Here is a 27144-nt window from a genome sequence, read left to right as displayed (position 1 = left end):
CAAAGGTGGCACAGAGGATGTGCCAGGTACAGAGCCCAAGGAGCATGCCCCAGAGTTAGTAAACTGGTTGGTTAAGAAAGTCACATGATCTGTAAGGATAAAAGGGCGCGCGAGTTTGAATTAAACCTCTTTGTCTCACCACCGCACGAGGAGCATCACTTATTCCTTGTTATACAAGGGTCACATGCTACATATGGCGCCCGAACAGGGACAATTTTAGCTTATATTAAGCGAGATATTTCATCCTGAATCAGGAGATTAGCCGGTGACTCCGGGATCGTCTCGATTTTTCGGAGATGGGAGTCTTTACCGCAAAAAACTTTGACGTCAGTAAACCCCGTGGTCTTAGTGGCATCTAAGAGACGGATAGTTAGTTAGCGAGCTCAAAAAAGATTAGGTAGTGCACGGAAGAAGAGAAGAAAGAGTTAAGGAAGAAGCCGAGAGGTCAGAGCAGGCAGCCGGAGAGAGCGGAGTGGGTCAACGCAACATCAAAGCCGGTGAGTCTGTCTGGAGCGAAACCGCACGTCTAAGACTGATCCCTGGGCGAGACGTGGCTGCAGCTCGGAGCCCCGAGCTGCGGAGCACCTTAAGATCGTCAGGGAAAAGCCTGTTGATTCCCTAAGTGTCGGTCGTTTGGTAAAAGCGATATTCCGCTACCGACTGCTGCTGGATCACGTGCGAGAAGCTTTCGCTGCCGCCCGTACCATCCCAGCCCCACCGCGCGACCCCCGCATTGCCTTTCTGCCTAGCGGAAAGCGCAAAGCTCCGTGCCGCTGCACCGCCGGACCGGCACCTAGTGCCTGTTGCCTAGCAACTACTAAACCCGTAGTTTGAAAGTACCCGAGAAGCGGCCGAGCCAAGCACGTGTGCTGGCCGCCCCTGCGCGTCTTGCGCACCGGAGGAGACTTGGCCAAACTCCTGCCGACCCCTGCCTGTTAGTGACGATAGTGTAGACCCTTCAAGTTGAGGAAAAACCTTTCAGAAACCGCGGAAACCCCAAAAGAACTTTCTGCCGCTTTTCGCCGCCAACCCGGCGCCTCGCGGCGCCCGCCGAGCCGCGCGCGCCGGGGACGCCCCGCGTCTGCGGACGCCGCCCCGCGCGGCCCCGGCCCGTGCGCTAGGACCGCGCGGCCCCGAGCACGCCGCTGGAGCCGCCCCCGCGGGTCCTAGCCCCCCCGCCGCCGCTGCCGCCGCTGTCCCAAGCCCGCAGTTTGCAGCCTGCGCCTGGACACCAGCCGCCAGCGCCGGAGCCCCATGGTCTGCCATCGCCGAACCAGCATCTGCCGAGCCTGCCCCCGCGCCGGGACCTGCCCCGAGCTGCAGCTGCCCCCAGCCGTGTGCAGAACCGCCCACGCCGCCGGAGCAGCACCCCCCTCGCCGCAGCCGACACAGCCCGGACCTCCCGAAAGCCGCAGAAAAAAGACTGCCGATAGCCCAAACTGCTACAAAGAGACTCAAAACGTGTGCTCCCAGCCGCTAGAAATGAGGTAACATAAGACACCTGTTTCCATAGAAACCTCTGATACATTGAAACAAAACTCAGACTGTAAGGTTTTGCTAAACTTTGCAACATAAAGCAGTTTTACTCTGATAAACTCTGCCTGCACGAGGCACACAGAGAAAGACAAACAACCCACACCACACCCCCCCGCACACACTGCTGAAAGCAAGCACAGCACAACATGATAACACAAACTCAGGGATCATACCGGGAGACACGTGAGCCACGTAAAACAAGTCGCTGGGAAGAGACAGACACTGCCATGCGAACTTCTGACCCCCGGGTCCACACAAGGCAGTCCTGTTACAGTGATGGGGAGAGTAATTTAATGTATTCATCCCCTTTCGCTGCAAATGCACAGCGAACACGTGGTCAGCCATGGCCGCAGCCATTTTCCCCCCCCACACAAACTGTACTCCAACCTTTCTTTTCCGGCCGAGAGCCCAGCCCCGCCCCCCACTCGCCACCTGCACTGACCACCATCCTCCCACAAGGAACCGGTTTTGCCGAAACCGAAAGGGGGGAGGGATGGGAGGAATGGAGGGAGGGGGAAGGGGAGAGGGAGATGGAGGGGGAGAAGGAGGGGGAGAAAGAGCTAAACATAGTTCCAACGGGAGGGATCAATAGGGCACAGGAGAAAATTTCAGCTAACATGTGGGAACAATGTCTGGACGAGGCAATACGAAAGGAAAACCTGAATATTATTCAGGCTTGCCCAGGCGATATGAGCCTAAGCCAGCCCCCTCAGAGTCAGGCCTTGTATGAGGCCGCAGAATTCCTGAGGCAATTGATAAGTGGTTCTGGTCTGTCCTTAACCAATAATTTTAAATATTTGGAGGCATTGAGTTACACCTACCCACTCACTACATCTGACTGGAAAGAACTGATAAAACTAGTTCTCAGTGACACCCAATATACAGTCTGGTTAGCTGATTTCCAGAAAAATTGTTCTATTCATAGGAAATACCTACAGGCAGACACCACGGCACACCAGTCAAGCGGGAAAGCAAATTATAATTTAGATTCACAATCAAAATACCATAAAGAGATAGCCAGGCAAGCCCTAAAGGCTATGGAAAACATTATCACTGCAGATCAAAATGATTATCTATCCAACAGTGAAGGGTTACAAAGTTATACTGAGTTGAATTTAAGATGTTTGGACCAGCTACAGTCGACTTTAAATAAGCAAATTGAATACAATGAAGCCAGAGAGATGCTGTACAAGCAATTGGCTTTTGAAAGAGAAAATGCAAGAGCTTTGCAGAGCTCTCCTGCAAGAGAGAACTGTGACTTTACTGAGCTAGTGCAACCCTATCAAAAGGCTAGCTCTGAGAAGCAGCTACCTACCTCTCTAGCTGCAGCTTTAGATGCCCAAATAAGAACACACAAGGAAGTCAGACACACAACTAGTTGTTTGAGTTGTGGAGAAATAAATCACTATCAGGAGAATTGTCCCTGGAAACCCCTAATTGCAACATTCCATAAACACCCTAGCAGCAGAGAAATGACTCAGTTGTACCAAGGGTGCCATACGCAAAACAAAAGATGTGCTACAAGTATTGTATTGCTTGTAATAGCATTGCTAGCTGTACTCTTTTTTAGCACTACTGTTCATGTGCAAAAGAGAAAACTACTTAAGGCAAGCCACTCACCAATAACCAGCCCCCAAAATAACCATGTACCCTGTACCCCAAAGAAGGGTGACAGGTGGAAAACATTACAGATGCTAACAGCGGAACACGCAGTCAAAACACATGCAGAAGCCTTGCAGATTGGACTGCCTCTATTTAAAGGGTTTCTAGCAAATTTGTCACAAGTGGTAACTGATTCAAAAAACAATTCCTTTACCATTCTCTGTCAACCTGAGGATGCCCAGAAACCCCTCTTTCCCATCATGGTTTTAAGCAGTACACAAACTATTCAAACTCACTGCTGGGCTGTACCTCCTCAAGAGATGCAAAATACCTCGATGAAGTATCAGACAGCCATAATACATCATTATGCAGAAGACACATTAATAACCAGTGCCACAAGAAATGAACTGCTAATTGTTCCTGCTGTTTTAACCAAAACTGCCCAAGGTGCAGATCTTCAGTTTGTTTCAGGAAGGATCCAACGACCACAATTCTGGACTTGCCATGGAAAAGACAACACAGCAAAAAAACTCTACACAGGTGACACAGCTCGAGGTAAAAAACATTTGTATTTACAGGAGTTGCAGAAACCTCAAAGGGCTACCAGTTGCTTAAAACCGGTTTTAGCCATAAACAGAGGAGACCTACAACCTCTCTTTGTGTTGCTAGGGGAGAACTCCAACTTAAAGTCTGACAAATTGTTGATTACAGAGGCAAACCAAAAATTAGAGAATTATACCAAGGTAACAAAGAGCAAACAAAACAGGAGAGATCCTGAAAAGCAAATCTGCCTAGTTTTTGTTTCCAGCAGGTATGAAGCATTGCAGCTTTGTTTCAGTGGGATCAAACTGAGAGAAGCCGCTGTTAGTTCTAAAACAGCTCTTTCAGTCATACCCCACCACCTAAATCTGTGTAAGTTGCTATTGAGTTTGTAAGCTTGTCATTTAGGGCAGAGCACAACTGAGGATCTGGACGGAAGAAATCCTGCCTTTACCAACATTCCAGCCTTGAAAGGACAATTTGGATAGGATGACAGCTGAGGACGCTGGATTTCAAGATGCCCTGGCAAGTTTTGGTGGTAATATTTTAATCCATCTCCTTAAGCACAGATTGTGGCAGAAATCAACAGTTTACCTTTAAAGGCCACACCAGATGCAATACTGAACCAATGAAAGGCCTCAGGGCCTTCACATATGCATCTAGGAAAACACAATATGCTGCAATAGACTTAAATAAATCCTGCCACGGAACAGTGAGAAAACTACAAGCCATGAACTAAGCTTCTGTATAGTTCTGGACTGATTGTCATTACCTTGGGAAAATTTTAAAACAATCCTTTGATGTTATAATTGTGCTTATTATGCTATGAAGTTGATAATCTGTTTTGAAAGTTAATTTCCTTGAGATATTGTTAACCCTTACCTGTTTTTTGAAATGCGTTCTGATTGGTTCCTGTGAGTTACAAAAGGTAAGATTTGTACACAAATGCACGCAAAATCACATCCTGACCTGCCACAGCCAATGACTGACAGAAACTGAAAAGCTGCTAAAGCAGCAATGTTTAACACTATACCCAGAGTTTTAAAGCAAACAATTGCTTCATTCATTCTCCATCAAAATACAGGTTCTCTAAGAGACCATTCAAATAACAATCAATAAAGCTACATCATCAAAGTATGCCACACTGTCAGGAAACCACCCTAGAGAGTTAAATGCAAATGAGGCTTGGCAATCAGAGATATACATTTTGAATTAGACATATTGAAATTGTACATGCAAATAGATATACATTCACAAAACATAACTGCCACTACATTCACTAGACAAAACACAAAGGTGTAAAACACATGAGTTAGTTGCTTAGCAAACCTTTGGTACTCTAAAATAGATTAACATTTATAATAAGCTGTTAACTTCCTATGAAATAGGAAAATTCTCATGTCAAGCATTTCACACTGATCCATAAAACAGTAAAAACACATATTGAAAAACGTGCTAAGTTTAAACAAAAAGGGGGAGAACTGGTGTAACCTGTAAGAACATCTGTATAAAGCCATGTATGTTATTAATTTTTGAGTTGTGACAGTGCTGAAAGAAGCAGGTCTGAAAAGCAGCACGCACCTCAGGCGTTTGTTTCTCCAAAGTTGCTAATCATAGTAAGATTTGATTTCAGGACGATGGATGAGATACCTAGGTTTGTGACATGGAGAGAAAGCTATGCCTAAAAGTTATAAGAAAGAACTCAAGCAGGTTTCTTCCAGGTGTGTAAAACCCTATTCAAATATGTGACCACAGCAGCAGGAACCAGAGCAACGCAGAAGTTTGGAAAAGAGTTATGTTATGTTTTCAAGTTTACATTAGGAAATGACCAATGTGGTGAAAAGCAATCTCTGGAATGTGTGTGTGTGTGTGTTCATGTGTGTGTTCAGTACGGTGGCCACCGATGTATGATATGAGTGTGTGAATGAAAATGGTTGTGTGACTGGTCAAATAATAAAAACCAAACACCTCACAAATAACATTACCTCAGCCACAGGTCGCTTTTGAGAAATTGTAGTTTGCTAAGATTACCCTGTTCTTAAATAAAGTTTGAAATCCCCAGTTATAAAAACCCTCAGATTAAAAAGTTATAAGTTTATAGACAGTTAAGATAAGCCCCAAGTTAATAAAGTAATTATCCAAGTTGCACTACCCTATAGGAATATAAGAAGGTTTTAAAAGGTTTACATTAGAATTAAGAAACTGAGCAAGCAATGTGCCGGATCACTGCGAAGCTTAGTAGTTTTATAATGTTCTGATTGTTAAAATTGTTGTTTGCATTGTTGTTTGCATTTTTGTTCATACTGTTTTTGTGACTTCTTAATATAATTAAAAGAGGGGATGTGTAGGGGCGGGCCAAAGGTGGCACAGAGGATGTGCCAGGTACAGAGCCCAAGGAGCATGCCCCAGAGTTAGTAAACTGGTTGGCTAAGAAAGTCACATGGTCTGTAAGGATAAAAGGGCGCGCGAGTTTGAATTAAACCTCTTTGTCTCACCACCGCACGAGGAGCATCACTTATTCCTTGTTATACAAGGGTCACATGCTACATCCCAGTCCCTGCAGGAGGTGTCCAGCCATGTCCCCACTGTCCCAGTCCCTGCAGGAGGTGTCCAGCCATGTCCCACTGTCCCAGTCCCTGCAGGAGGTGTCCAGCCATGTCCCCACTGTCCCAGTCCCTGCAGGAGGTGTTGGGATGTGTCCCCACTGTCCCAGTCCCTGCAGGAGGTGTCCAGCCATGTCCCCACTGTCCCAGTCCCTGCAGGAGGTGTCCAGCCATGTCCCCACTGTCCCAGTCCCTGCAGGAGGTGTCCAGCCATGTCCCCACTGTCCCAGTCCCCAAAGGCAATGCTGGGTTAGGAAGGAGAAGGCAATCCCGTGTTGGGAAGCTGAGGATTGCCTGTTCCCAGCTGGAAGCCCAAAGCAAACTCGGGGCACTTCTCAAGCAGCTCCTCCAGTGGCTCCTGCATTACAGCACAACCCCCAGAGTGAGACACCTGCTCTGGCCTTTCCCTTCCCTGCCCTGCTGGGACTGACACGTGTCTGATCCGTTAATGAATTCAGGAGTCCTGGCAAAGGGCAGAATTCCCCCAGCTTGCTGGTCTGTGGCAGAGGGAAGACTTTGGCTCCACCAGCCTTCCCTCAGCCAGGCCCAGCCCACCCCACCACTCCTGGCCTCCCCCAGGGCAGCGGTGCCAGCACAGGGAGTTTGTTTTCCAGAGGCACCACGGTGCCAACCACGACCTCCCATTGGGGAGGCACAGCACGGAAGCAGCACAGAGAAAAGGAACCTACAGAGGGCAATGTGAACGGATTTGTGATCTGATGGCACTTCAAACAGGCTGTTTTGGTGAGGCTGAGCAGCCTCAAGGAGCCCCAAGGAGCCCCACAGCACCTCCTGGCCAAGGCGTGGAGCTCACGCCGTGGACAAGGGACACCCTTGTCCTTGGGGGGCTGAGGAGCCACTGGTCAGGAGAACTCCAATAATTTGTCAGGAGAACATTAATTGGTCAGGAGAACAACATTAATTTGTCAGGAGAACACAGACTCCAGCTCTGGTTGAGCAGCAGCACAAGTGAGTGCTGAGGGTTTTCAGATTTGAGTGCGATTGCACCGAGGAGCCCAGAGCGATTCTACTGCACTGAATCAGATCAATCCCTCACTGCACAGGGCTGAAGCAAAGCGTGGGGAGAGGTGGAAAATACTCAGTGGGGAAAGAGCTGGAGGAAACAAGCACAGAGCCAAGCAGAAATCAGCTCAAAGCTGTGGGGGGCAGGAGTCCAGCGTGGCAACTACTCTTCCAGGCCCAGTTCTGGACCCTCTACGCTTTTCACACCAGAAAAAGCCACACTACAAATGAGCTTTGCAGTTCTCACCTTTCCAATATTTTGACAATTTAGCCTCCAGCTTTTCCTTAACGACCACACTGTCAAAGGAGTGAGCAGAAGAGCCAGTCAATGAAACCCCCTGGGTTTGGGGAGGGCCAGAGCAGCACAGCCTGGCACGGAACGGGCAGAGGGGGTGGGACATCCAGGGTTCCACACCTCAGTTCTCCATTCAGAAACCAGCTCCAGGAGAATTTGGTATTCAAGATGTCAAAAGGAAACCAGAGGAGCATCAACTGCCCTCACCCTCCAACCTGTGGATGATCCAACACTCACGAAAATGGGAATTCTCCCATTTTCCTTGAACTGTGTCCCTGTGCTTTGCTCCTGTTCTTCCCTCTACAGCACATGCTCTCATCTACATGTATGAAAAGGGGAAGCAGAGTGACCTCAGGGCTGCCCAAACCAACACCAGTGCAACGGTGTTGTATTAAAACCATCCCATCAGTTCAGCAGGGAGGGCACAACCACAGGGTGACAATAATGCCACGGAGCAGGAACCCAGGGGGATGGACAGGGATGTAAAGCCCATGTCCCAGGCAGCAGCAACAGGCTGAACCTGCCACTGCTGGGACCAGGGAAGTCAATCAGTTTAACATTGTTCTGTTTGTGCCATTTTAACCTGCAATGAGTGAGACAGCAGAGCCTGGTCCAACACGAGGGGGAGCAAAAGGTGACAGTGGTGAGAACTGCCAGGAGCTGCAGCAGGACACAGCCAGGCCTGGGGCCAGCTGCACACCAACCCCTCCTGCAGCTCCTCTGGTAACGGGATGCTCCCAATGGAACCACTTCAAGCAGTGTCTCAGAGAAACACTCCTACATCCTGACCCCTGCACAGTCACTATTCCAAGCCCAAAGCTCCCGTTTGCCACCCCACCCCAACCCCAACCCCAACCCCAACCCTGGCACCCCCCCTGGCTCCCAGAGCACGGCCCCAGGTGGGTACTCACACGATGTGGGCCAGGTCCAGGGGCTTCTCTGGCTGCTCAGGGAACAGGGGCCGGGGGGGTTCCCTGCTGGGGACACAGCCCAGGGACCTGCTGATGGCGTGGCTCAGCTTCTTCGCCGGGGACTTCTGGGGTGGGGAAGGGAAACGAGAGTGAGGGGGGTGTTGGGAAGAACAGGGCAGCACCTGAAGTCAGTGTGAGAAAGGCACAGGACAGAACATCCAGAAACACCCAGTTCTGCCACACCATTCCTGGGAAATCACTGCAGGCACTGCACAGGGGAACGAGGGCTGGGGGTTTTTTTCTGTGCTCCAGTATTGAAAACTGAAAGGAGTTTAACAAAATTAAGAAATAAACCAATTATCTGGGGGCTCTGTCAGGAATTAAAGCGAGGGACAATCACATCCCATTAAGGGATTTTTTCACTCACTCTCGAGGTCCTCTGAACACAGATGTGTTTGGAGGGGAGGAGCAGGACAGGAGCAGGTCACATCCCAGTTTTCTGTCCATTATGGGCAAAGCCAAGGTGGAACACAGTGTTGGGACAGATAGGAATGACCAGTTTCTTCATTCCCTTTCACAAATCCCTGGCTGTCCAGAGAAGCTGTGGCTGCCCCTGGATCCCTGGGAGTGTCCAAGGCCAGGTTGGACAGGGCTTGGAGCAACCTGGGCTGGTGGGAGGTGTCCCTGCCCATGGCAGGGGTGGCACTGGATGAACTTTAAGGTCCCTTCCAACCCAAACCATCCTGTGATTCTCTGACTAACACTCATTAACAATTTCAGACTTTGAAAAAGCTTTCACGAGCCCAGTTTATGCTCTTATTTATCTCCAGCTCTCAGTGGCAGAGCAGGCTGGTGTGACTTTTACTTTCAGAGGCTCCCAACCCCTTCCCATTCCCTCCTGGCACTGCCCCAGGACTGCAGAGCGTGGCCAGCTCGGCTGCTCCGCCCCATCCCCTTCCCCTGGGAATGCCTGGCAGGGGATCCAGCCCCGATTCCTGCCTGGAATGGCACAGCCATGACTCAGCAGGGCCAGGGTGATATAAGTGCAGCTGATGATCCCAAAGGAGCCAGCACAGGAGTGCAGTGTGGGCACGAGGTGCCCTCCCTGGGCCCAGGCACTCCTGGCTCTGGGCTCCCTCCAGGAGGTGAAGTCACAGCAGCTCCTTCCCCTCTCAGGGACTGTCCAGCTGCCCAGGCACCGGCAAGGTTTCTGCTCTGCATTGTTCCAATGGTTTGGGACATCCACGTGTCCCTTTGGCTCCAGCTCCGTGCCAGCAGGGCTCTGCAGAGCCCAGGGCAGCACCAAGGACACCTCCTGCTGCCCAGCACAACAGAAGGGCAGGGGCACCTGGGAGCCTGGGAACAATTCCCTGTTGGAAAGGGCTGCCCAGCCCTGGCACAGCTGCCCAGGGCACAGGGGGGTGCCCATCCCTGGGGGCATTTAAAAGCCCTGTGGATGTTGGGTCAGTGCTGGGGGATGGCTGGACCTGATTATCTCGGAGATCTTTTCCACCCTTAACAAGCTCACGATTCTGGGATTTTCATAAACTTTCCCAGCTTTCTGAAATCCTCCCTTCAGCAAACTCTCAGCCTTTTTTACACATTGAGACCCACCAGTGCAGGACACTCCCCCTCTGCCAAATACCTCAATAAACACCCAAAACAAACAGTTTCTGCTCCTTTTTCATCCTGCACAGAACAAGGAAACCCTCGGGAAACGTTTGCCACGGGTCACTGTACGGGCTTAAGGAATCAGCACCCCCGGGGCCTTTCCAGGGGTTGCTGTGCCTGACTCCATCCCACATTCCCGGTCCCCGTGTGCCCTCTGCTGGGAAACGCAGCCCGACAAAGGGATTCCCAGGGCACTGGAATCGGGGCTCACGGGACGGGTCCCGGCACACACAGCCGGGAACGGGCGGGAGCGCCCCGGGATACCCGTGGGATAGCGGGATATCTGTGGGATACTGGGATACCTGTGGGATACTGGGATACCGGTGGGAACCGTCTGGGATACCGCTGGGATACTGGGATACCGGTGGGAACCGTCTGGGATACTGGGATACCTGTGGGATACTGGGATACCTGTGGGAACCGTGTGGGATACTGGGATCCGTGTGGGACACTGGGATCCCCATGTGGGATACTGGGATACCTGTGGGATACTGAAATATCTGTGGGATACTGGGATACCGGTGGGATACTGGGATACCGGTGGGATACTGGGATACCTGTGGGATACTGGGATCTGCGTGGGATACTGGGATATCTGTGGGATACTGGGATCCATGTGTGGGATACTGGGATACCGGTGGGATACTGGGATACCAGTGGGAACCGTGTGGGATACTGGGATACCTGTGGGATACTGGGATACCTGTGGGATACTGGGATACTGGTGGGATACTGGGATACCGGTGGGATCCGTGTGGGATGCTGGGATACCTGTGGGATACTGGGATCTACGTGGGATACTGGGATACCTGTGGGATACTGGGATACCTGTGGGATACTGGGATCCACGTGTGGGATACTGGGATCCACGTGTGGGATACTGGGATACCTGTGGGATACTGGGATCCACGTGTGGGATACTGGGATCCACGTGTGGGATACTGGGATATCTATGGGATACTGGGATATCTGTGGGATACTGGGATCCACATGTGGGATACTGGGATCCATGTGGGATACTGGGATCCACGTGGGATACTGGGATCCGTGTGGGATACTGGGATCCGTGTGGGATACTGGGATATCTATGGGATACTGGGATATCTATGGGATACTGGGATTCATGTGGGATAGTGGGATCCGTATGGGACACTGGGATCTGTGTGGGACACTGGGATCCGTGTGGGACCCGTGTGGGATCCTGGGATCTGCGTGTCCCACGGCTGGGGCCGGACACCAACACGTCCAGAAAGGTTTAATTTTGCTTCAAGGCCACCTGAATGGGGAATTAAAGGAGCCAGGAATATGAGAGACACAATTCCCTGTGCCTATGCCAGCAGCAGCTCCCGGAGCACAGCTGGGAGGGGAAGGGGCTGGCCCTGGTTCAGATCCCATCCCAGCCCCTGTAACCATTCCCAGAGGTATCCAGAGGTGTCCTCGCTCCAGGAACACCTCAACATGCCTTTGGTTTGTTCATCTCTGACCCAAAGGTGGTTTTTAAGCCACAAACATTCCATTATTTACAGCAGGAGGAGCGTCCTGACCCACCCCCAAACCACACCCGAGTATTTTGATTATAATATTAAATATCAAACAATAAATTTAACTGTAACGTTAATGACAATTTCAACTGACCCGAAATTTGCTGCTGGCAGATTGTTTAAGCTCAACAAACTGACCCCAAGCCCCTCCAGCCAGGATGAGCTCTGGCTAATCCCCAGGCTTTCGGGATGAACAGCTGGATTTTGGGTTCTGCTGCGTGCACAGAACTCACTGAGCTCTGTCCAGGGCTATTCAGTAAAACCAACATTGAAATGGCCCAAAAGGAAACATTTGGAAAGTGTCTGAAGGGTTTTTATCCCCCCAAACAGGCCCCAACAAGCAATGTTTTCATGCAGCAAAACCTCTTTCAAAAACAGGTTTCTACCTGAACTTATAAATATAAAATCACTATAGTAATAGATTTTAATATATATAATATATATAATATATTATATATATAAAATACATATTTATATGTACTAAAAATCTCTATATTATGTGATTTACAGCATGAAAAAACTACCAAGGGCAGTTCAGAACTTCAGAAGAAAGAACCTATAATAATAAGTGTATTAATAATAACATTCACAATAAGCATAATTACTAATAAGTGTGTTAATAATAACATTAATAATAAGTATGAGGTACCTATTATTAATACTTATTCTGGGTCATATGGCTCCAAAATACAGCAGGCAAGACTGAACCAGTTGTGGCTGCACTGAAAACCTGGGAACAGCAAATCCCTGGTTTGCCTGTCCCAGAGCAGCTGCTCAGCTGGAGCACTTGGGCTTTCCCCCAGGGAATTACTGTGGAGCAAACACCCAGGGGAGTCACTGAACCAGCAGCACAGTCCACATCCAAAACCAGGACATGGTTTCTTAAATCAAGATTCATTTTCAATCGTTATAAAGTTAACATATAAGATTCACAGAAGTTAAAGAATTCAAAGAAATGGATATGGAAAAGATCTCTCTCTCAAAGGTTCCTCTTCCAGGCTCAGTTTATGGGACACAGCCCAGTCTCCTATAAACAATTCCAGACATCCCTGAACTGTTCAGCCCATTTTAAACACATTTTTTGCCTGAAATAAGCAGCAAATGGCTAAAAAGGCTCAGAAATCAGTTTTTAGAGCTAGAGGCAGGAGTATTTTAGCCTCCTGGTTGCCTTACCACTGACTGAAATCCCTGGCAGTGTCCAAGGCCAGGCTGGAGGGGGCTGGGAGCAACCTGGGATAGTGGTGGATGAGCCTGAAGGTCCCTCCCCACCCAAACCAGTCTGCAATTCTATGGCTTAGATACATCTTCACACTAAAAATCCCACACTGGATTTATGTACACTTCAAGGGGATAATAACCTACTCTTAGCTCAGATTAAACATTCCACAACTTTAATACCCACAGAGTTATAAAAAGGACAATATTTAAGGCTAAATTTTCCTTTCCCTCCCGACTCCTGACTGGTATCCAGCCCCAGTTTTCTAAATTTAACAGCAATGCTATAATGGCACTTTCTTGTGAAGATAATTACTAATTATAATCCAATCACCATCTGAACTTCTCTTTGAATTTAAGTAAAAGTTTGGCTTTCATCTTTTGCCATAAAATAGGTTTTTCTACATAAAACTGTCCATTATTTCTTGAGCTGTGATTATCAAGCTGCATGTTATTGCTCAGATGGTTTCTTTAAGGCTTTTCAATTAAGAGTTTTCCAGGCACATATTTACACCTGGCAGGAGAATGGCAATAATGTGCTTTTCTCTTAAAGAAATACTGTCTTTAAAGGTGCCACTGGACAAAATACCTGTGTGAGCACAGCATCCCTGGGAACTGGTTACCTTTCTGGGCAGGACAGCAAGGGCAGTGTTTGGGGATTTTTAAGCTACAAGAGAGGACAGTGTAAGAAAAGGGACTGATGTGAAGAGAAACACCCACGTTAAGGGGCTGAGCAGGACCTTCCACAGCACCTGAGGCCAGGGACAGCCACCAACAAACCCACATTGTGGGAACAGAACCACGGGACTGTTTGGGTGGGAAAAGCCCTCCCAGCCCAGGGATCCCCCCTGTGCCTGATGCCCACCTTGTCCCCAGCCCAGAGCACTGAGTGCCAGGGCCAGGCCTTCCTGGGACACCTCCAGGGCTGGGCACTCCAAACCTCCCTGGGCAGCTGTGCCAGGGCCCTCTGCCCCAGCCTGGGGTGTTCCAGGGGGTTGTGGTGACCCAGGGGCAGGACCTGGCACTTGGCCTGGTTGTCCCTCACACCACTGGCCTCAGCCCATGGATCCAGCCTGGCCAGACCCCTCTGCAGGCCCTTCCTGCCCTCCAGCAGACCCACAGCCCACCCACCCTGGGGTCATCCACAACCTGACTGAGGTGCCCTCGATCCCCTCGTCCAGATCATCAATGCAGGTGTTAAACAGGGCTGGTCCCAGCTCTGATCCCTGTGTAACCCCACTGGAGCCCATTCCCAGCTGGATGGGACTCCATTCCCCCCATTCCCTGGGCCACCAGCCAGGTTTAACCCAGGGAAGGACAAACCACAAACCCAGCACTGTTCCCATTTACACACTTTGGCCATGTGGGGACCCTGGAAAGCCCCGGGGTGGGTTTCTGGGCTAAAGCCTGTGAGTTCAGGCAGGAATGAGCAGGGGGTGGCTGCTGCAGCCCGAGTTACCCAGGAGGAGTGCTCCTTCATCTGGTGCTGGTTGCTGTGGGGGCCGCTGGCGTGGCCTCGCCAGAAGCAGCTCTGGCACAGCTGGTAGTTGTGGCACTGCTGGCACCGGTACCGGAACCCCATCATGCTCTCACAGTGGCAGTACGAGCACTCCACGGGGTGGAAGACTGGCAGGAGGGGGGAAAAAAGCAAAGGGAAGAAAAGCATGAAGTGGAATTTGGGGAAAGCTCGAGCGTCCCGTTCCGTTGCAGCTCCCAAACCACCCCCAGGGCCCTCAGCACTCGTTATTCTGGGAGGGATTGTGAGCAGAGTAAACCAAAGAGGAACATCAGAGTGAGGTGAAGGAGACTCTACCTTCCCATGGGAAATGTATCCTGAAAGGTGAGGGAGAGGGAGCAGAACCAGAACCAGGGCCTCCTCATCCTCACAGGGAATAATTCCTTCCCAATCTCCCAGGGAAGAATTCCTTCCCAGTCTCCCATCTCTCCCTGCCCTCTGGCAGTGGGATCCATTCCCTGTGTCCTGTCCCTCCAGGCCTTGTCCCCAGTCCCTCTCCAGCTCTCCTGGAGCCCCTTTAGGCTCTGGAAGGGGCTCCAAGGTCTGCCTGGATCCTTCCCTTCTCCAGCTGAGCCCCCCCAGCTCTCCCAGCCTGGCTCCATAGGTTCTCCCCCACCTTTTCAGAACTGTCCCTTCTCTTCCCTGGCTCCTGCAGCCAGCAGAGGTTCCCACTGATAAAAGGGGACAAAAGCACCACAGTGTGCTGAACCAAAGAGCCCAAACCCTGACAGGGTGATCTGGGACAGCAACAACCCATTTGATCAAATAAACCCTGAGGCACAACCCCCCCAGTGACAGCACCCCATGGCTGCCAAAGGCCCCACAGCTGTGGGTAAAGAGGAGACTGGAACAACCAGCATCAGGAACATGGGATCAGGGGCAAGGCATCTGCCAGCAAGGTGGAAACCAAAGAGGTGGGAGCTCTTTGGGGTGGCTGCAGGGCTTTTTGGGGTTTCACTTGCATATCCCATTTACCATTTTCAACGTGGGCGAGTCTGTGCATGAGAGGGAGCCACACAAGGCACTGGGGGGGAGGATCAGCCATCAACGTGTCCAAAAACATGTTTAGCATGATCTTCTTCTGCAGAGAAAAGAGAAAGAGAACTTGACTGCACAGAAAAATTCCGATTATATACACCAAAAACTACTTCAGCCTTAAAATGCCTCTATGGCACAACTTGTGCCTCCCAGGAACACTTCACAGACTGGCTGAGAACCCTGGAATCCCAGACTGGTTTGGGTGGGAAGGGATCTTAAAGCCCATCCAGTGCCACCCCTGCCATGGGCAGGGACACCTCCCACCAGCCCAGGTTGCTCCAAGCCCCATCCAGCCTGGCCTTGGACACTCCCAGGGATCCAGGGGCAGCCACAGCTTCTCTGGGCAACCTGTGCCAGGGCCTCCCCACCCTCCCAGCCAGGAATTCCTTCCCAATATCCAATGTAAATCTGGAGCCTCATTGGTTCTGAAATCAAAGGTTGTTCCCCACTGTGTCATTTCCCCAATACACCAGCTGCTAATTAACTCACATTTAGTGACTACAAATTTCACACCTAAACACTGCAAAAGTATTTCTCCTGGAACATCACCATGCCCAGAGCCTGAACATTTAATCTGAGGCTTAAGATCACCCAAGTTAGTGTTTACAGTTGAGTTAAATACTATTTACATTATCTCAGATGAGAAACAAGTCATTGGAACAACTAAATTACAGCTGAAATCGACTCAAAAATAAACTGCCTGTAAAGAAGGTGTTTATTTGGTACAGACCCAGCTGAAAGGAATTGTGAAAAAGCTTTGAAAAGATCAACAGAAAATAGTAAAAATGCCACGTTTCATGTTTTGGAGAAGAAATGGCTCATCCCTGCTGCTCTGGGGTGTGACCTCCAGGAAGGGAATCAACTACAGGGGTGGAAAATCCTTTAATTGCCTGTTTTAGGCTGTCCTAAAAGTGCTTGGGATACCAGCAACCCCTCCCTCCAACCCTGCCCAGGCCATGGACTCGATGCCCCAGGAATGCCAAGTCCTGGAGAGGGAACCCTCACCTGCTGAGGGAAGCAGGTCCTCACGGAGTGCTCCGTGTAGCCGAAGGAAGGGCCCTCGAACACGGCCGTGGGGAGCTTCAGAACCTCCCTCAGAAACTGGTCAAACTTGGTAAAGATCATTAGTCCGTTGGAATCTGATATCTGAGAGAAAATATCTGTAAGAAAATATAACAAAACCCCACAGTAAATACAGATTTGTTACGGGGAAAAAGAGCTGTCAATCCGTTTGAACCCCGAGATGTTTCTGTTTTATCCAGAACGTGATTTCTTGTCGCCTGCTATCAAGATAAAATTTATAAATGCATGTATTCCAACCTGCCATGATACAAATCCCCCTGTTTCCTCCATCCCATCTCATCCAGTCTAGAGGAAAGATGCTGCCAGTGCACGAACTGGGACAGAAAGGGGGCAGAGCAGGAGGAGGGTTACCCAGCATCACACCTTCAGTGACCCCACAGAAAACCCCCTGAGGAGCCTCCACCAACAAACCCAGTGTCAGAGTGCCACAGTCACACCTGGCAGCACTCCAGGGAAATGTGGGAATGGAAGGAACACATCATCACAGGATCATGGAACCACTGGGGTTGGAAAAGCCCTCCAGGATCACACAGAGCCCACCCTGTGCCTGATGCCCACCTTGTCACTGAGTGCCAGGGCCAGGCCTTCCTGGGACACCTCCAGGGCTGGGCACTCCAAACCTCCCTGGGCAGCCCCTGCCAGTGCCTCACCACCCTTTCCAGGCAGAAATTCCTCCTCCTGTCCCACCTGAGCCTCCCCTGGCACAGCTGGAGGCCGTTCCCTCTCCTCCTGTCCCTTGTTCCCTGGCAGCAGAGCCCGACCCCCCCCGGCTCCCCCCTCCTGTCAGGGGGTTGCAGAGCCAGAAGGTCCCCCCTGAGCCTCCTTTGCTCCAGGCTGAGCCCCCCCAGCTCCCTCCCTTCCCCAGCTTCACCAGGAGCCATCAGGAGCTGGGGTGCACTGACCCCATCCCCAAGGGACAGCACAGGAGCTGTGCAGGAGGGCAGGTGGGAAGGGGAATCAGATTCCATGTTAGATCTGAAATACTGGGAAGGAATCTCTCCCTGTGAGGGTGGGGAGGCCCTGGCACAGGCTGCCCAGAGAAGCTGTGGCTGCCCCTGGATCCCTGGAAGTGTCCAAGGCCAGGCTGGACGGGGCTTGGAGCAACCTGGGCTGGTGGGAGGTGTCCCTGCCTTCACAGGAACTCATCTGTTCCAGAGCCAGTGGAGTGGCCTCAGTGTCCCTCTCCCAGTCCCTCTGTGCCCTCAGACATGGCAGGAGCTGGGAATGCTGTCTGCTCATGTCCTCAGCATGCAGGGAAACAGGCCTGTGCATGTGAAAGCAGAGAGACCAGCTTCCAACCATTCATGAGATGAGAGAACATTAAAGATACAACTCTCAGGATTTCCAGAGAGCCTCATGTTCCAGCTGAGCCAGAGCTGCCAACCTGCTCAGGAAAGGGCTGGAATCAGGGGGACAGGGAACCTGGAAACAGGAGTTGTTTGGTGATGGAGTGAGCCAGGTGGGAAAGAAAAGGGGAAAAACCAAGTCAGCATGTTCCTAATGATCAGAAGAAGGAATAAAGCACAAGAGAACAGCTGAGGCAGAGAGATCAGAAGCCTGTTCATCCCCAGAGCAGATGGTCGGGCCGGCACATTCCCAGCACGTCCCTCCCCTCCCTGAGAGTCCCTTTGCTCTCAGCAGCCTTGGATGAATTTATTTCCTTCAGCAGGACTGGTTCAAGGAGCAGTGGAGGGGTGTGGATGTTTGGTGCCCACCACATCCTCGGGGAAAGTTAAAGCAGAATTGGTCCCTGCCCATTCCAGTCGCTGCCCTTCGGTTCCTGCCCTGGAAGGGGAGGGAACAGCTGGAAGGGGGAGGGAACAGCTGTTTCCTATTCACCACCACGTTGCTCTCCATGCTTTCACAGAACACTCTATCACACCAGCAGTTTTCTCTGCAGCTTGAGGAATCTGCTCCATCTCCTTGTCCAGCAGGACTGGGGGGTTTGGATCGTGGGCTGCTCTGCCCCACACCAGACCTGTGGAGACAGCTGGGGAACACTCCCTGGCTCAGAGAGGGAATGCTGGACATGGCACTCGGTGCTCTGGGCTGGGGCACAAGGTGGGATCAGTCACAGGCTGGACTCCATGGCCTGGGAGCTCTTTTCCAGCCTCAGTGGTTCTGGGATTCAGGGGTCAGCGTCGGGATCGCTGACTCAGCAGAGAATCAGCTCCCAGAACATAACACAGCAAACACGTGTGGGAATGCAGCTATCTCCTGAAGTGGCTGGGTTTATGGAGGATACTCACATCTGAGTTTGTCCAGGATTTTCCCACCACACATGGTGGCCAGCATGGCTTTCACTGAGAACACCGTCAGCTTCCCGTGGCCCTCGCTGTGGGAGAAAGGACATGGTGAGGGATTCCAGCAGGGAAGGGCAAGCACTAAAGCACCTAAGGCCTAGGAAGGAAATGTGTAAATCCTTATACTATTGTATATATCCATTATATCTATATCTGCATTAAGTACTAAGGACTGCCAAGGCTATTCAATGTAACTTTCAAACAGGGATAACACCAGCATTTTTAATGCACTGCAAGAGTTAACAAGTGTCTAACCATAAATCAAATTTCCTTGCAGAATTATGAAAAATTCCCAGATAAAGAGCCTGACATTTGTGTTGCCCATCCCATAACTCTTCTGTAAAACAGTGCTAATTCATTTTTCCATTAAAACCCATTTGTTCATTGTGAAACTCCTCATTTTTCTCTCTGCTGCCCCCTGTTAGTTTCTTTAAACTTTTGCTCCTTAGTTTAAACTCTTGACGTCCAAACACACATTTCATTCTAAAAACAAGCCCCTGAATTGATAACAGAGAAGCTGTGTGAGACCCTGGAGACCCCCCATGGAACAGGGAATACTGGGAACAATGTTCATTTGGAACTGAAGTGATTAAAACTGCTGTGCTGTGGGAGCAGTGGCACCTCTGGGGAGTCACTTCTGCAGCAGCAAGAAGGGATGTGGCTCTGTGGAAAGCAGGAAGGAGCCACCCAGCACAGCAGGACTGGTAGGGACAGACATGGGGGTTATTCCTGCTTCCAGGAGGGAGTTGAGGAAGAGATGCTGTGGGAGAGAAGGCACCAGGAACACAGGGGGAGGCTGGGGGGGTTAAAGCACAGCACAGCTGGGCAAAGTGGGGAAAACCTGCTGGAATTCTGAGCAAGTCACTGGCAGACAGAAGTGCCCCTGTCCCTGATCACAGACCCCCACCAAGGAACTCAAAGGTAAAAGGAGAAACCCAACTCAAATAAATTCCAATGCCTGTCATTAAATGGGCTGGACAGGTCATCTGTACTGGCATGGGGGAAACACAGGAGGAGTGTGGGGAGAGACCCAGAGAAACCAGAAATACTTCTGAGGGGAGACTGCAAAGAGCTGCAGAGGGACTCTGGAAAAGGGCTGGAGGGACAGGACACAGGGAATGGCTTCCCACTGCCAGAGGGCAGGGAGAGATGGGAGGTTGGGAGGGCATTGTTGGCTGTGAGGGTGAGGAGGCCCTGGCACAGGCTGCCCAGAGAAGCTGTGGCTGCCCCTGGATCCCTGGGAGTGTCCCAGGCCAGGCTGGATGGGGCTTGGAGCCACCTGGGCTGGTGGGAGGTGTCCCTGCCCATGGCAGGGGGTGGAATTAAATGAGTGTTAAAGTGGCTTCCCACCCAAACCATCCTCAGATTCCAGGATTCAGTGGGAAGGAGATGGGCATTAACACCTGCCTTGGACACTGTTAAGAACAGGATTATTTGAAGTGGATTTTGGCTCATGGAATTGAGGGACAAGGTCTGACATCAACAATGAATGAGCAGCCACTGGAGACACCAGGAAGAACCAAATCCCTTGTGTTTCCCTTTCACACTCAGAGTTAGTGTGGAAATATTACCCTCTGGTAACATCTCCCATTCCATGGTGAGGGAAAGGCTCTCAGGCTGAGAAGTTCCTGAAATACAAGGGGCTGTTTCCCTAATACAGACTCAGTATCTTTTAAACATTCCCTCTGCAGAAGAGAGACAATCTCCTGGAGCCACAGCTCTGGGAAAAGGAATGGTGATCCCAGGCCATCACTTGCTGACACCCAGCACCCTTTAACCACTGCTGGAAAAAACTAAACTAAGGGACAAAATTAAACACCTTCAGAATAAAGTTCACAACAAAGTAAAGACCTCAACTGTCCTATTTTGTTTCCCCTTTTACCAGAGCTTTCCCAAAGGAACAAGTTGGCACTCCCTCTGCACGTGAAAAGAGTAAGACTTTACTACAGGGAATTTGAGAATGGTTTGGGTGGGAAGGAGCCTTAAAGCTCATCCAGTCCCACCCCTGCCACGGGCAGGGACACCTCCCACCAGCCCAGGTTGCTCCAAGCCCCGTCCAACCTGGCCTTGGACACTCCCTGGGATCCAGGGGCAGCCACAGCTTCTCTGGGCAACCTGGGCCAGGGCCTCCTCACCCTCACAGGGAAGAATTTCTGCCCAGTCTCCCATCTGTCCCTGCCCTCTGGCAGTGGGAAGCCATTCCCTGTGTCCTGGCACTCCAGCTCCTTGTCAATAATCTCTCTCCATCTTTCCTGAAGCTCCTTCAGGTCCTGGAAGGCCACAATTAGGTGACCCCAAAGCTTCTCTTCTCCAGGCTGGACAATCCCAGCTCTCCCAACCTTTCCTCAGGGCAGAGCTGCTCCAGCCCTGGGATCACCTTGGGGCCTCCTCTGGACTCTCTGCAGCAGCTCCACGTCCTTGTGCTGCTGTTGCCCAGGGCTGGAGGCAGCTCTGCAGGGGGGTCTCAGCTGAGGGGGCAGAGGGGCAGATCCCCTCTCTCACTGCCCACCATCCCTGTGGGATCAGCCCAGCACATGCCTGGAATTGCTGTTCAAAAAGTTCATCCTCTTCAAGCCTTGACTTCCACTTCTGTCTGAGCAAAGCTCAGCTGCCAATTCAACCCTCCAGTCTCAGCCCCCCTCCCTTTTAAACACACTGACTCTATATCAAAGGAGAGTTCGGGTTTGAGTCATTTTGGAGTTAAATCAAGTGCCCAAAGCCAAAAGTGCCTCCTCCCAGGACACAGACTCGTCCTTGCAAAGGAGATCCTGGTGCCATCAGACACTGGGCTCCTGCTGACACTGTTTATGCACCAAGAAAACCCCCAAACTCCTCCCCTGCAATCTGACAGGGGCAGTTCTTGAGCAACTTGCCCAAATCTTTGCCCCAGTGCTATTCCATCTGCTGAATTCCCAGCAGAAAGAAAAAAGGCAAAACTTCCCCTATGATTTTGGATCTCTTGTAAAAACCAGGACTGGAGACAGAACTGGAGACGTGTTTGGATCAGAGCAGGCCTGTGTTTGAGGCTCCTTCCTCATCCCCTGGGTCCTCCTGCCCAGGGCTCTGCAGCAGACACCCCCAGCAAGGGTGTCCACGTGGATCTGCCCACTCCTCCTGACTCCAGTTGCAGCTGGCTCCTCATCCAGCCCCAGGCAGAGCTCCAGGGCAACTCCCACTCCTTGCCTGTCCCTCCCAGAGAGCCACTGCAGCATTCCAGTGGTGGGGCCAGCCCTCCCACCACATCCTCTCCAGAGGAATCAGACCCCAAATTCCTCCTTATGGGGCACCCAGTCAGGCTGAATTCCCAGGAAAGGTCTGGGAGCTTGCTGAAATGTTGGCATTGCCCAGGGAAGCTGTGGCTGCCCCTGGATCCCTGCAAGTGTCCAAGGCCAGGCTGGAGCACCCTGGGCTGGTGGGAGGTGTCCCTGCCCATGGCAAGGGTGGCACTGGGTGAGCTTTAAGGTCCCTTCCCACCCAGACCATTCCATGACTGTGACTGTTCCTGTCTGGCAGAAAGCTCCAGGCTCTGAGATGGTCCCACCAGCAGAGCTGGAAGGAGCTCCAGCACTCTGTGCCTTCCAGCAGCACAGAGCCACCCAGGGATGCAATTCCAGCCCAGAGCCAGCCCAGGGATGCAATTCCAGCCCAGAGCCAGCCCAGGGATGCAATTCCAGCAGCACAGAGCCAGCCCAGGGATGCAATTCCAGCCCAGAGCCAGCCCAGGGATGCAATTCCAGCACAGATATGCATCTTTAACTGCCTGCCACGTTGCTGAACTCCTGGAGAGGGAGCCTCTGCCCTGCCTCTCCTCCTGTTCCTGGCTCTCCCATGCAGCATCCCAGCTTCTCCCTCAGTCCCACATGCCAGGCAGAGGAAGGAAAAGGGAAGCTGCTGCACCGTGCTGGGATCAAAAGTGCTGCTGGGGTTGCAGAAAAGGTAGAACTCTGCAGGGTTGGGGAAAAGTGGGGGACAAAACCTATCTGTAACTAAAGCCTTGGTCTTTTGAGGCAGCTCCCCAGAACATGACCATTTCTGGTTTTAAATTCTATGTTTTCTAGTGTGATTTGAGAATAACTAAAGCCTCAGCCAACCCTCACAAGTTGTCTCTCAACTAAGGCCAAATCAGATCAGAAACCCCCCTCTTGGTTCTGCTGTCCCAGTGTCCCTGCTCTGAGCTCTGGGCTGGTTTAATCCACCCTCAGTGAGACAGGGACAGTTCTGAGGTCTGGGACTTTTTGAGGGACAAGCCCAGCTTCTGTTTAGTGGCAATAAGGAGCTGTCACATGAGGAAAGGATCAAAGCCTGGACATCACAAACAGAACAACTGTTTGGCACGTTCATTGCTGGGGATTGTCTCGGGTAAAACCCTCACTGGGGCAGCAGCAGAAGACAGATCCTGCTGAAGGAACAGCTGATGTTGAAAACAAGAAGACCAAAAGTAAGAAGTGCCAACCACAGTGAAGGACCTGCAGAGCCCACAGAGGCACAGCCACCCCAGATCTGCAGAGCAAACCCTGCAGGAACAGGCTGTGAAAGGAACCTGTAAGATCGGACATGAGGAAAGGCCTGGGGAGAACCCTGAGCAAGAAACCCAGCTGCTCCCAGCCAGGAGATGAGAAGTGGCCTTTATGGGCTCCCAGCACACTGGAAGGGGACCCAAACTGACTGTCCAGACAAGGCAGCAGCAGGAGAGGGTCCTTTGGAGCAGTTTTCCACAGAACACATTCACTCCTCACACCAGCGCTAAACCGCCAGGTCCCAGCCCGGTGTCACCGCACACCCAGCTCAGCCCCGGCTCCCACCAGTCCCACAGGGCTCTGAACCACTCCAGGAGGCAGGGTCTGAGGCCCAGCCCTGCTGCTGTGGCACTGCCAGTGCCCGTGGGCACCGCTGTGCCACCGAACCCCCGCGTGTGGCACCCACAGGACTGCCAGGGCCTCAGGAGCAAACCAGAGCAAGGATACAGCTGGAGCATTACTAGCCTGTCATATGCTGCTACCATGAAGTTGAGGAGGAGGCTGATGGACTGCTCTACACTGATCTGGTGAGTAGAAGGAAGGCGTTTGTTTAGCTGGTAGTAGATGGATGAAATGATTGTTTCTAGGCGGGACACGTTGATCTCTGTGTTATGGTCCAAAGTGTTAAGGCCATTATCTCGGAAGGCTTCAATCATATTCCAGATATCAACAAGGTGAACTAAAAACAAAGGGGAGAAAACATTAACTTCTATTCTGTAAGGCATGCAAGGTCACTCTGATGGCAGTGCTTGTGAAAACCGGGTTAGCTTTTCTTTAGAATGAACAGTTATTTGCATCCAAAGTGAGAGACAGACTCCTGAGCTCACACTCACAGCTGTTTAAAGGAACAGAGCAGTGCCCAGACACCTTTTATTCCACCCTTCAGCATCTGGGAACTCTGTCAGAAACAATTCCTAGAGGAGCAAAGCCATCCCCCCCAGCATGCAGTGTGTTTTAGCAGAGTTAGAGACATCAGCCACGAGCCCTCCCTGGGAGGGTGGGGAGGTTTCCCAGAGAAGCTGTGGCTGCCCCTGGATCCCTGGGAGTGTCCAAGGCCAGGTTGGATGGGGCTTGGAGCAACCTGGGCTGGTGGAAGGTGTCCCTGCCCATGGCAGGGGTGGGACTGGATGAGCTTTGAGGTGCTGCCAAACCCCAAACATTCCATGATTCCATGATATTCTAAATTCACTGCAAATTGTTTACAGTAATTTGGAACACCCTCGTGCTGACTAGCAGAGTATCAAAGGAGGAACTTGATGTTCCAGTTGAACTGTGACTGTTTCCAGTTGATCCAGTTGCCAAATCCTGAGCATAACACAGGTCTAGAACTCCAAAGCGTTTTTCCAAATTACCCTGCCACATACAAGCACACATCTAAGGAGTGTTAACCACGGGGAGAAAACGTTTCCCAAACCACAGTTTGGGGAAATCTGCAGAACCACATGAAACAGTATTTTGAAATGTTTCAAAGCTCTAAGTTATGCATGAGAGCAGAGGAGACATCTAAGGATCAACAGCAACCCAAGCTGAACGTGATCCAGCAGCTACAGAGGACAGACGTGTGTGTTCACCACTCCTGGGATCTCCCCAAAAAAGGGTTTGAACTCAGGGTGAGCTGGAACATTTCTCACATTCAGCTTGTCTCTATTTCTCACATAAAAGCCCCACAAGGACAGAAGCCAAGCTGTAACCCCCAGCCTGGCTCAGACACAGCTCCCAGCTGCCCAGCCTCACCCACAGATCCAGGGATGGCCAAGGCTGCTCAGGGCATGGGCATCACTGAACTGGGCCAGTGCAACGTCCTACAGTCAGTATTTCCTAACACCTCTCTGCTGCTGGAGAGATTTCTAATCCTGGGCCATGAGCTACAGCCAGGAACCAACACTTCTCCCCAGCACTGGAAATCTCTGAGCCATCCACCCAGCGAACGGTCACCACAGCCCTGCCACACAGCCTGGGCTGGGGGGAATGTGCAGGGACCTGTGTGCTCCCCAGGACACCTCAGCTCTTCTCCTGGCCTCCCCTGTGCCACACAGCCCATGTCCTGGGCCCTGGGAGGGGGGATCTGCTCCTGCACACCTCAGCTCCTCCAGTGTTTGCTGCGTCCGGCTCGGCGTGGGCAGAACAGTGTCCCACCCCTCACCTGGGATCCAGCTCTGCTCTGGGGAGCTGTCCATGCTCACAGGGCCAGGGAAGAGGAGGAGAAAGCTTACACTGGCAGTGGGGTACGAACTTGCAGAATTCTTTATGGTCGCTCCATGTCACGAGTGCCACCGGGACAGAGCCGGACACCTCCCCACGGGGGCTGTCCCTGTGCCCTGCTTGGGGGTACCCCAGGGTGGAACAGCACCTCAAACTGCTCCAGCTGCCTGCACCCAGCACCGAGGGCAAGGAAACACCTCATGCTGGCCCTTGTATTTTAAATATTCTGAACAGTAAGGAACAAACCCCAAGAGATTATACAGCATCACTGTACACTTACACAGTGTAACTGCACACTCCATCTCTGTGTCATTAAAGTAACAACTGCCACTGCCTGACAAAGTGCTTGCTGCCAGCCCGCCCAGAGCTGGCAGGGCTGAGGGTGTGGGACATGCAGGAGCCCTGCCTGCAGCCCGGGGGAGAGCAGGACTCACGGTTGCAGCGTTTCTGCACGAAGCGCAGCTTGCAGGCGGTGCGGTACGTGGAGAGCCGGATGACATCGAAGTTCTGAGCCCCTGCAACACACACAACATCCTCTGTGACAGTCAGGCAGCGTCCCACGGAGCACACAGGAGAGGGGATCCTGCCCCTCTGCCCCCTCAGCTGAGACCCCCCTGCAGAGCTGCCTCCAGCCCTGGGCAACAGCAGCACAAGGACGTGGAGCTGCTGCAGAGAGTCCAGAGGAGGCCCCAGAGATGCTGCCAGGGCTGGAGCCCCTCTGCTCTGGAGCCAGGCTGGGAGAGCTGGGGGGGCTCAGCTGGGGAAGAGAAGGATCCAGGGAGACCCTGGACCCCTTCCAGAGCCTAAAGGGGCTCCAGGAGAGCTGGAGAGGGACTGGGGACAAGGCCTGGAGGGACAGGACACAGGGAATGGCTTCCACTGCCAGAGGGCAGGGAGAGATGGGAGACTGGGAAGGGATTCCTGGCTGTGAGGGTGGGGAGGCCCTGGCACAGGCTGCCCAGAGGAGCTGTGGTTGCCCCTGGATCCCTGGAAGTGTCCAAGGCCAGGCTGGACACCAAGGTCTGCTCTTGGCTCACATGAGCAATTTGTATGTCGGCCAAAACAACAAAAGGTCCCTGAAAGCACCAGTTTTACACATCTGGACCTTCTCTGGGTATGAAGCTCACCTGGAAAGGAAAAACACTGATGTGGGACTTCAAAGGGAAATACAAGGACAGGTGGAGTTGGGACACCTCTGAGCTGTGTCAGGGCAGGGTCAGGTGGGATCTCAGGACAAGGTTCCTCCCCAGAGGGTGGTTGGCACTGCCCAGGCTCCCCAGGGAATGGTCACAGTCCTGAGGCTGCCAGAGCTCCAGGAGGGGTTGGACAACACCCTGAGGGACAGGGTGGGATTGTTGGGGTGTCTGTGCAGGGCCAGGGGTTGGACTGGATGATCCTTGGGGGTCCCTCCCAAACCAGGATATTCCCTGATCCTGTGACCTTGGGCTCTTCCCAGTGATGTGCTGAGGAGCCTCACACAGAGAGGCCCTTGGGAACATCCACAGCCCAGCACTTCAGTGGGACTGAACATCCACAACCTGAGAACAT

At 51.8% G+C, this 27144-nt stretch overlaps 2 protein-coding genes across 22 annotated transcripts in view; one reads left to right on the top strand and one right to left on the bottom strand.

Moving 5' to 3' along the window:
* Window positions 1-27144, top strand: part of PREB (prolactin regulatory element binding) — a 345777-nt gene that overhangs the window by 225331 nt on the left and 93302 nt on the right. The gene's annotated exons all lie outside the window — the stretch shown is intronic.
* Window positions 1-27144, bottom strand: part of DTNB (dystrobrevin beta) — a 137102-nt gene that overhangs the window by 96549 nt on the left and 13409 nt on the right. For 18 of the 21 annotated variants that reach the window (XR_010429631.1, XR_010429633.1, XR_010429634.1 and 15 more), the window contains 7 exons: window positions 26031-26111; window positions 23860-24073; window positions 18824-18909; window positions 16497-16651; window positions 15429-15534; window positions 14397-14563; window positions 8511-8635 (listed from right to left, as the gene is read on the bottom strand). Coding sequence is in view for 16 of the 21 variants with exons in the window: in XM_064651192.1 (XP_064507262.1) it covers window positions 8511-8635; window positions 14397-14563; window positions 15429-15534; window positions 16497-16651; window positions 18824-18909; window positions 23860-24073; window positions 26031-26111 (934 nt within the window). In the remaining 5 variants the exon portion in view is untranslated. Of the gene's footprint in view, window positions 1-7551; window positions 7602-8510; window positions 8636-14396; window positions 14564-15428; window positions 15535-16496; window positions 16652-18823; window positions 18910-23859; window positions 24074-26030; window positions 26112-27144 lie in introns of those variants that run through there. The other 3 variants (XR_010429635.1, XM_064651189.1, XM_064651191.1) reach the window with 3 other exon arrangements.

Source organism: Pseudopipra pipra, chromosome 3 (assembly GCF_036250125.1).
Source record: "Pseudopipra pipra isolate bDixPip1 chromosome 3, bDixPip1.hap1, whole genome shotgun sequence".
NCBI classification, from domain to species: Eukaryota; Metazoa; Chordata; class Aves; order Passeriformes; family Pipridae; genus Pseudopipra; species Pseudopipra pipra.
Note: the sequence above shows the minus strand (reverse complement) of the source record. Positions and strands in the feature narration are given on the sequence as shown.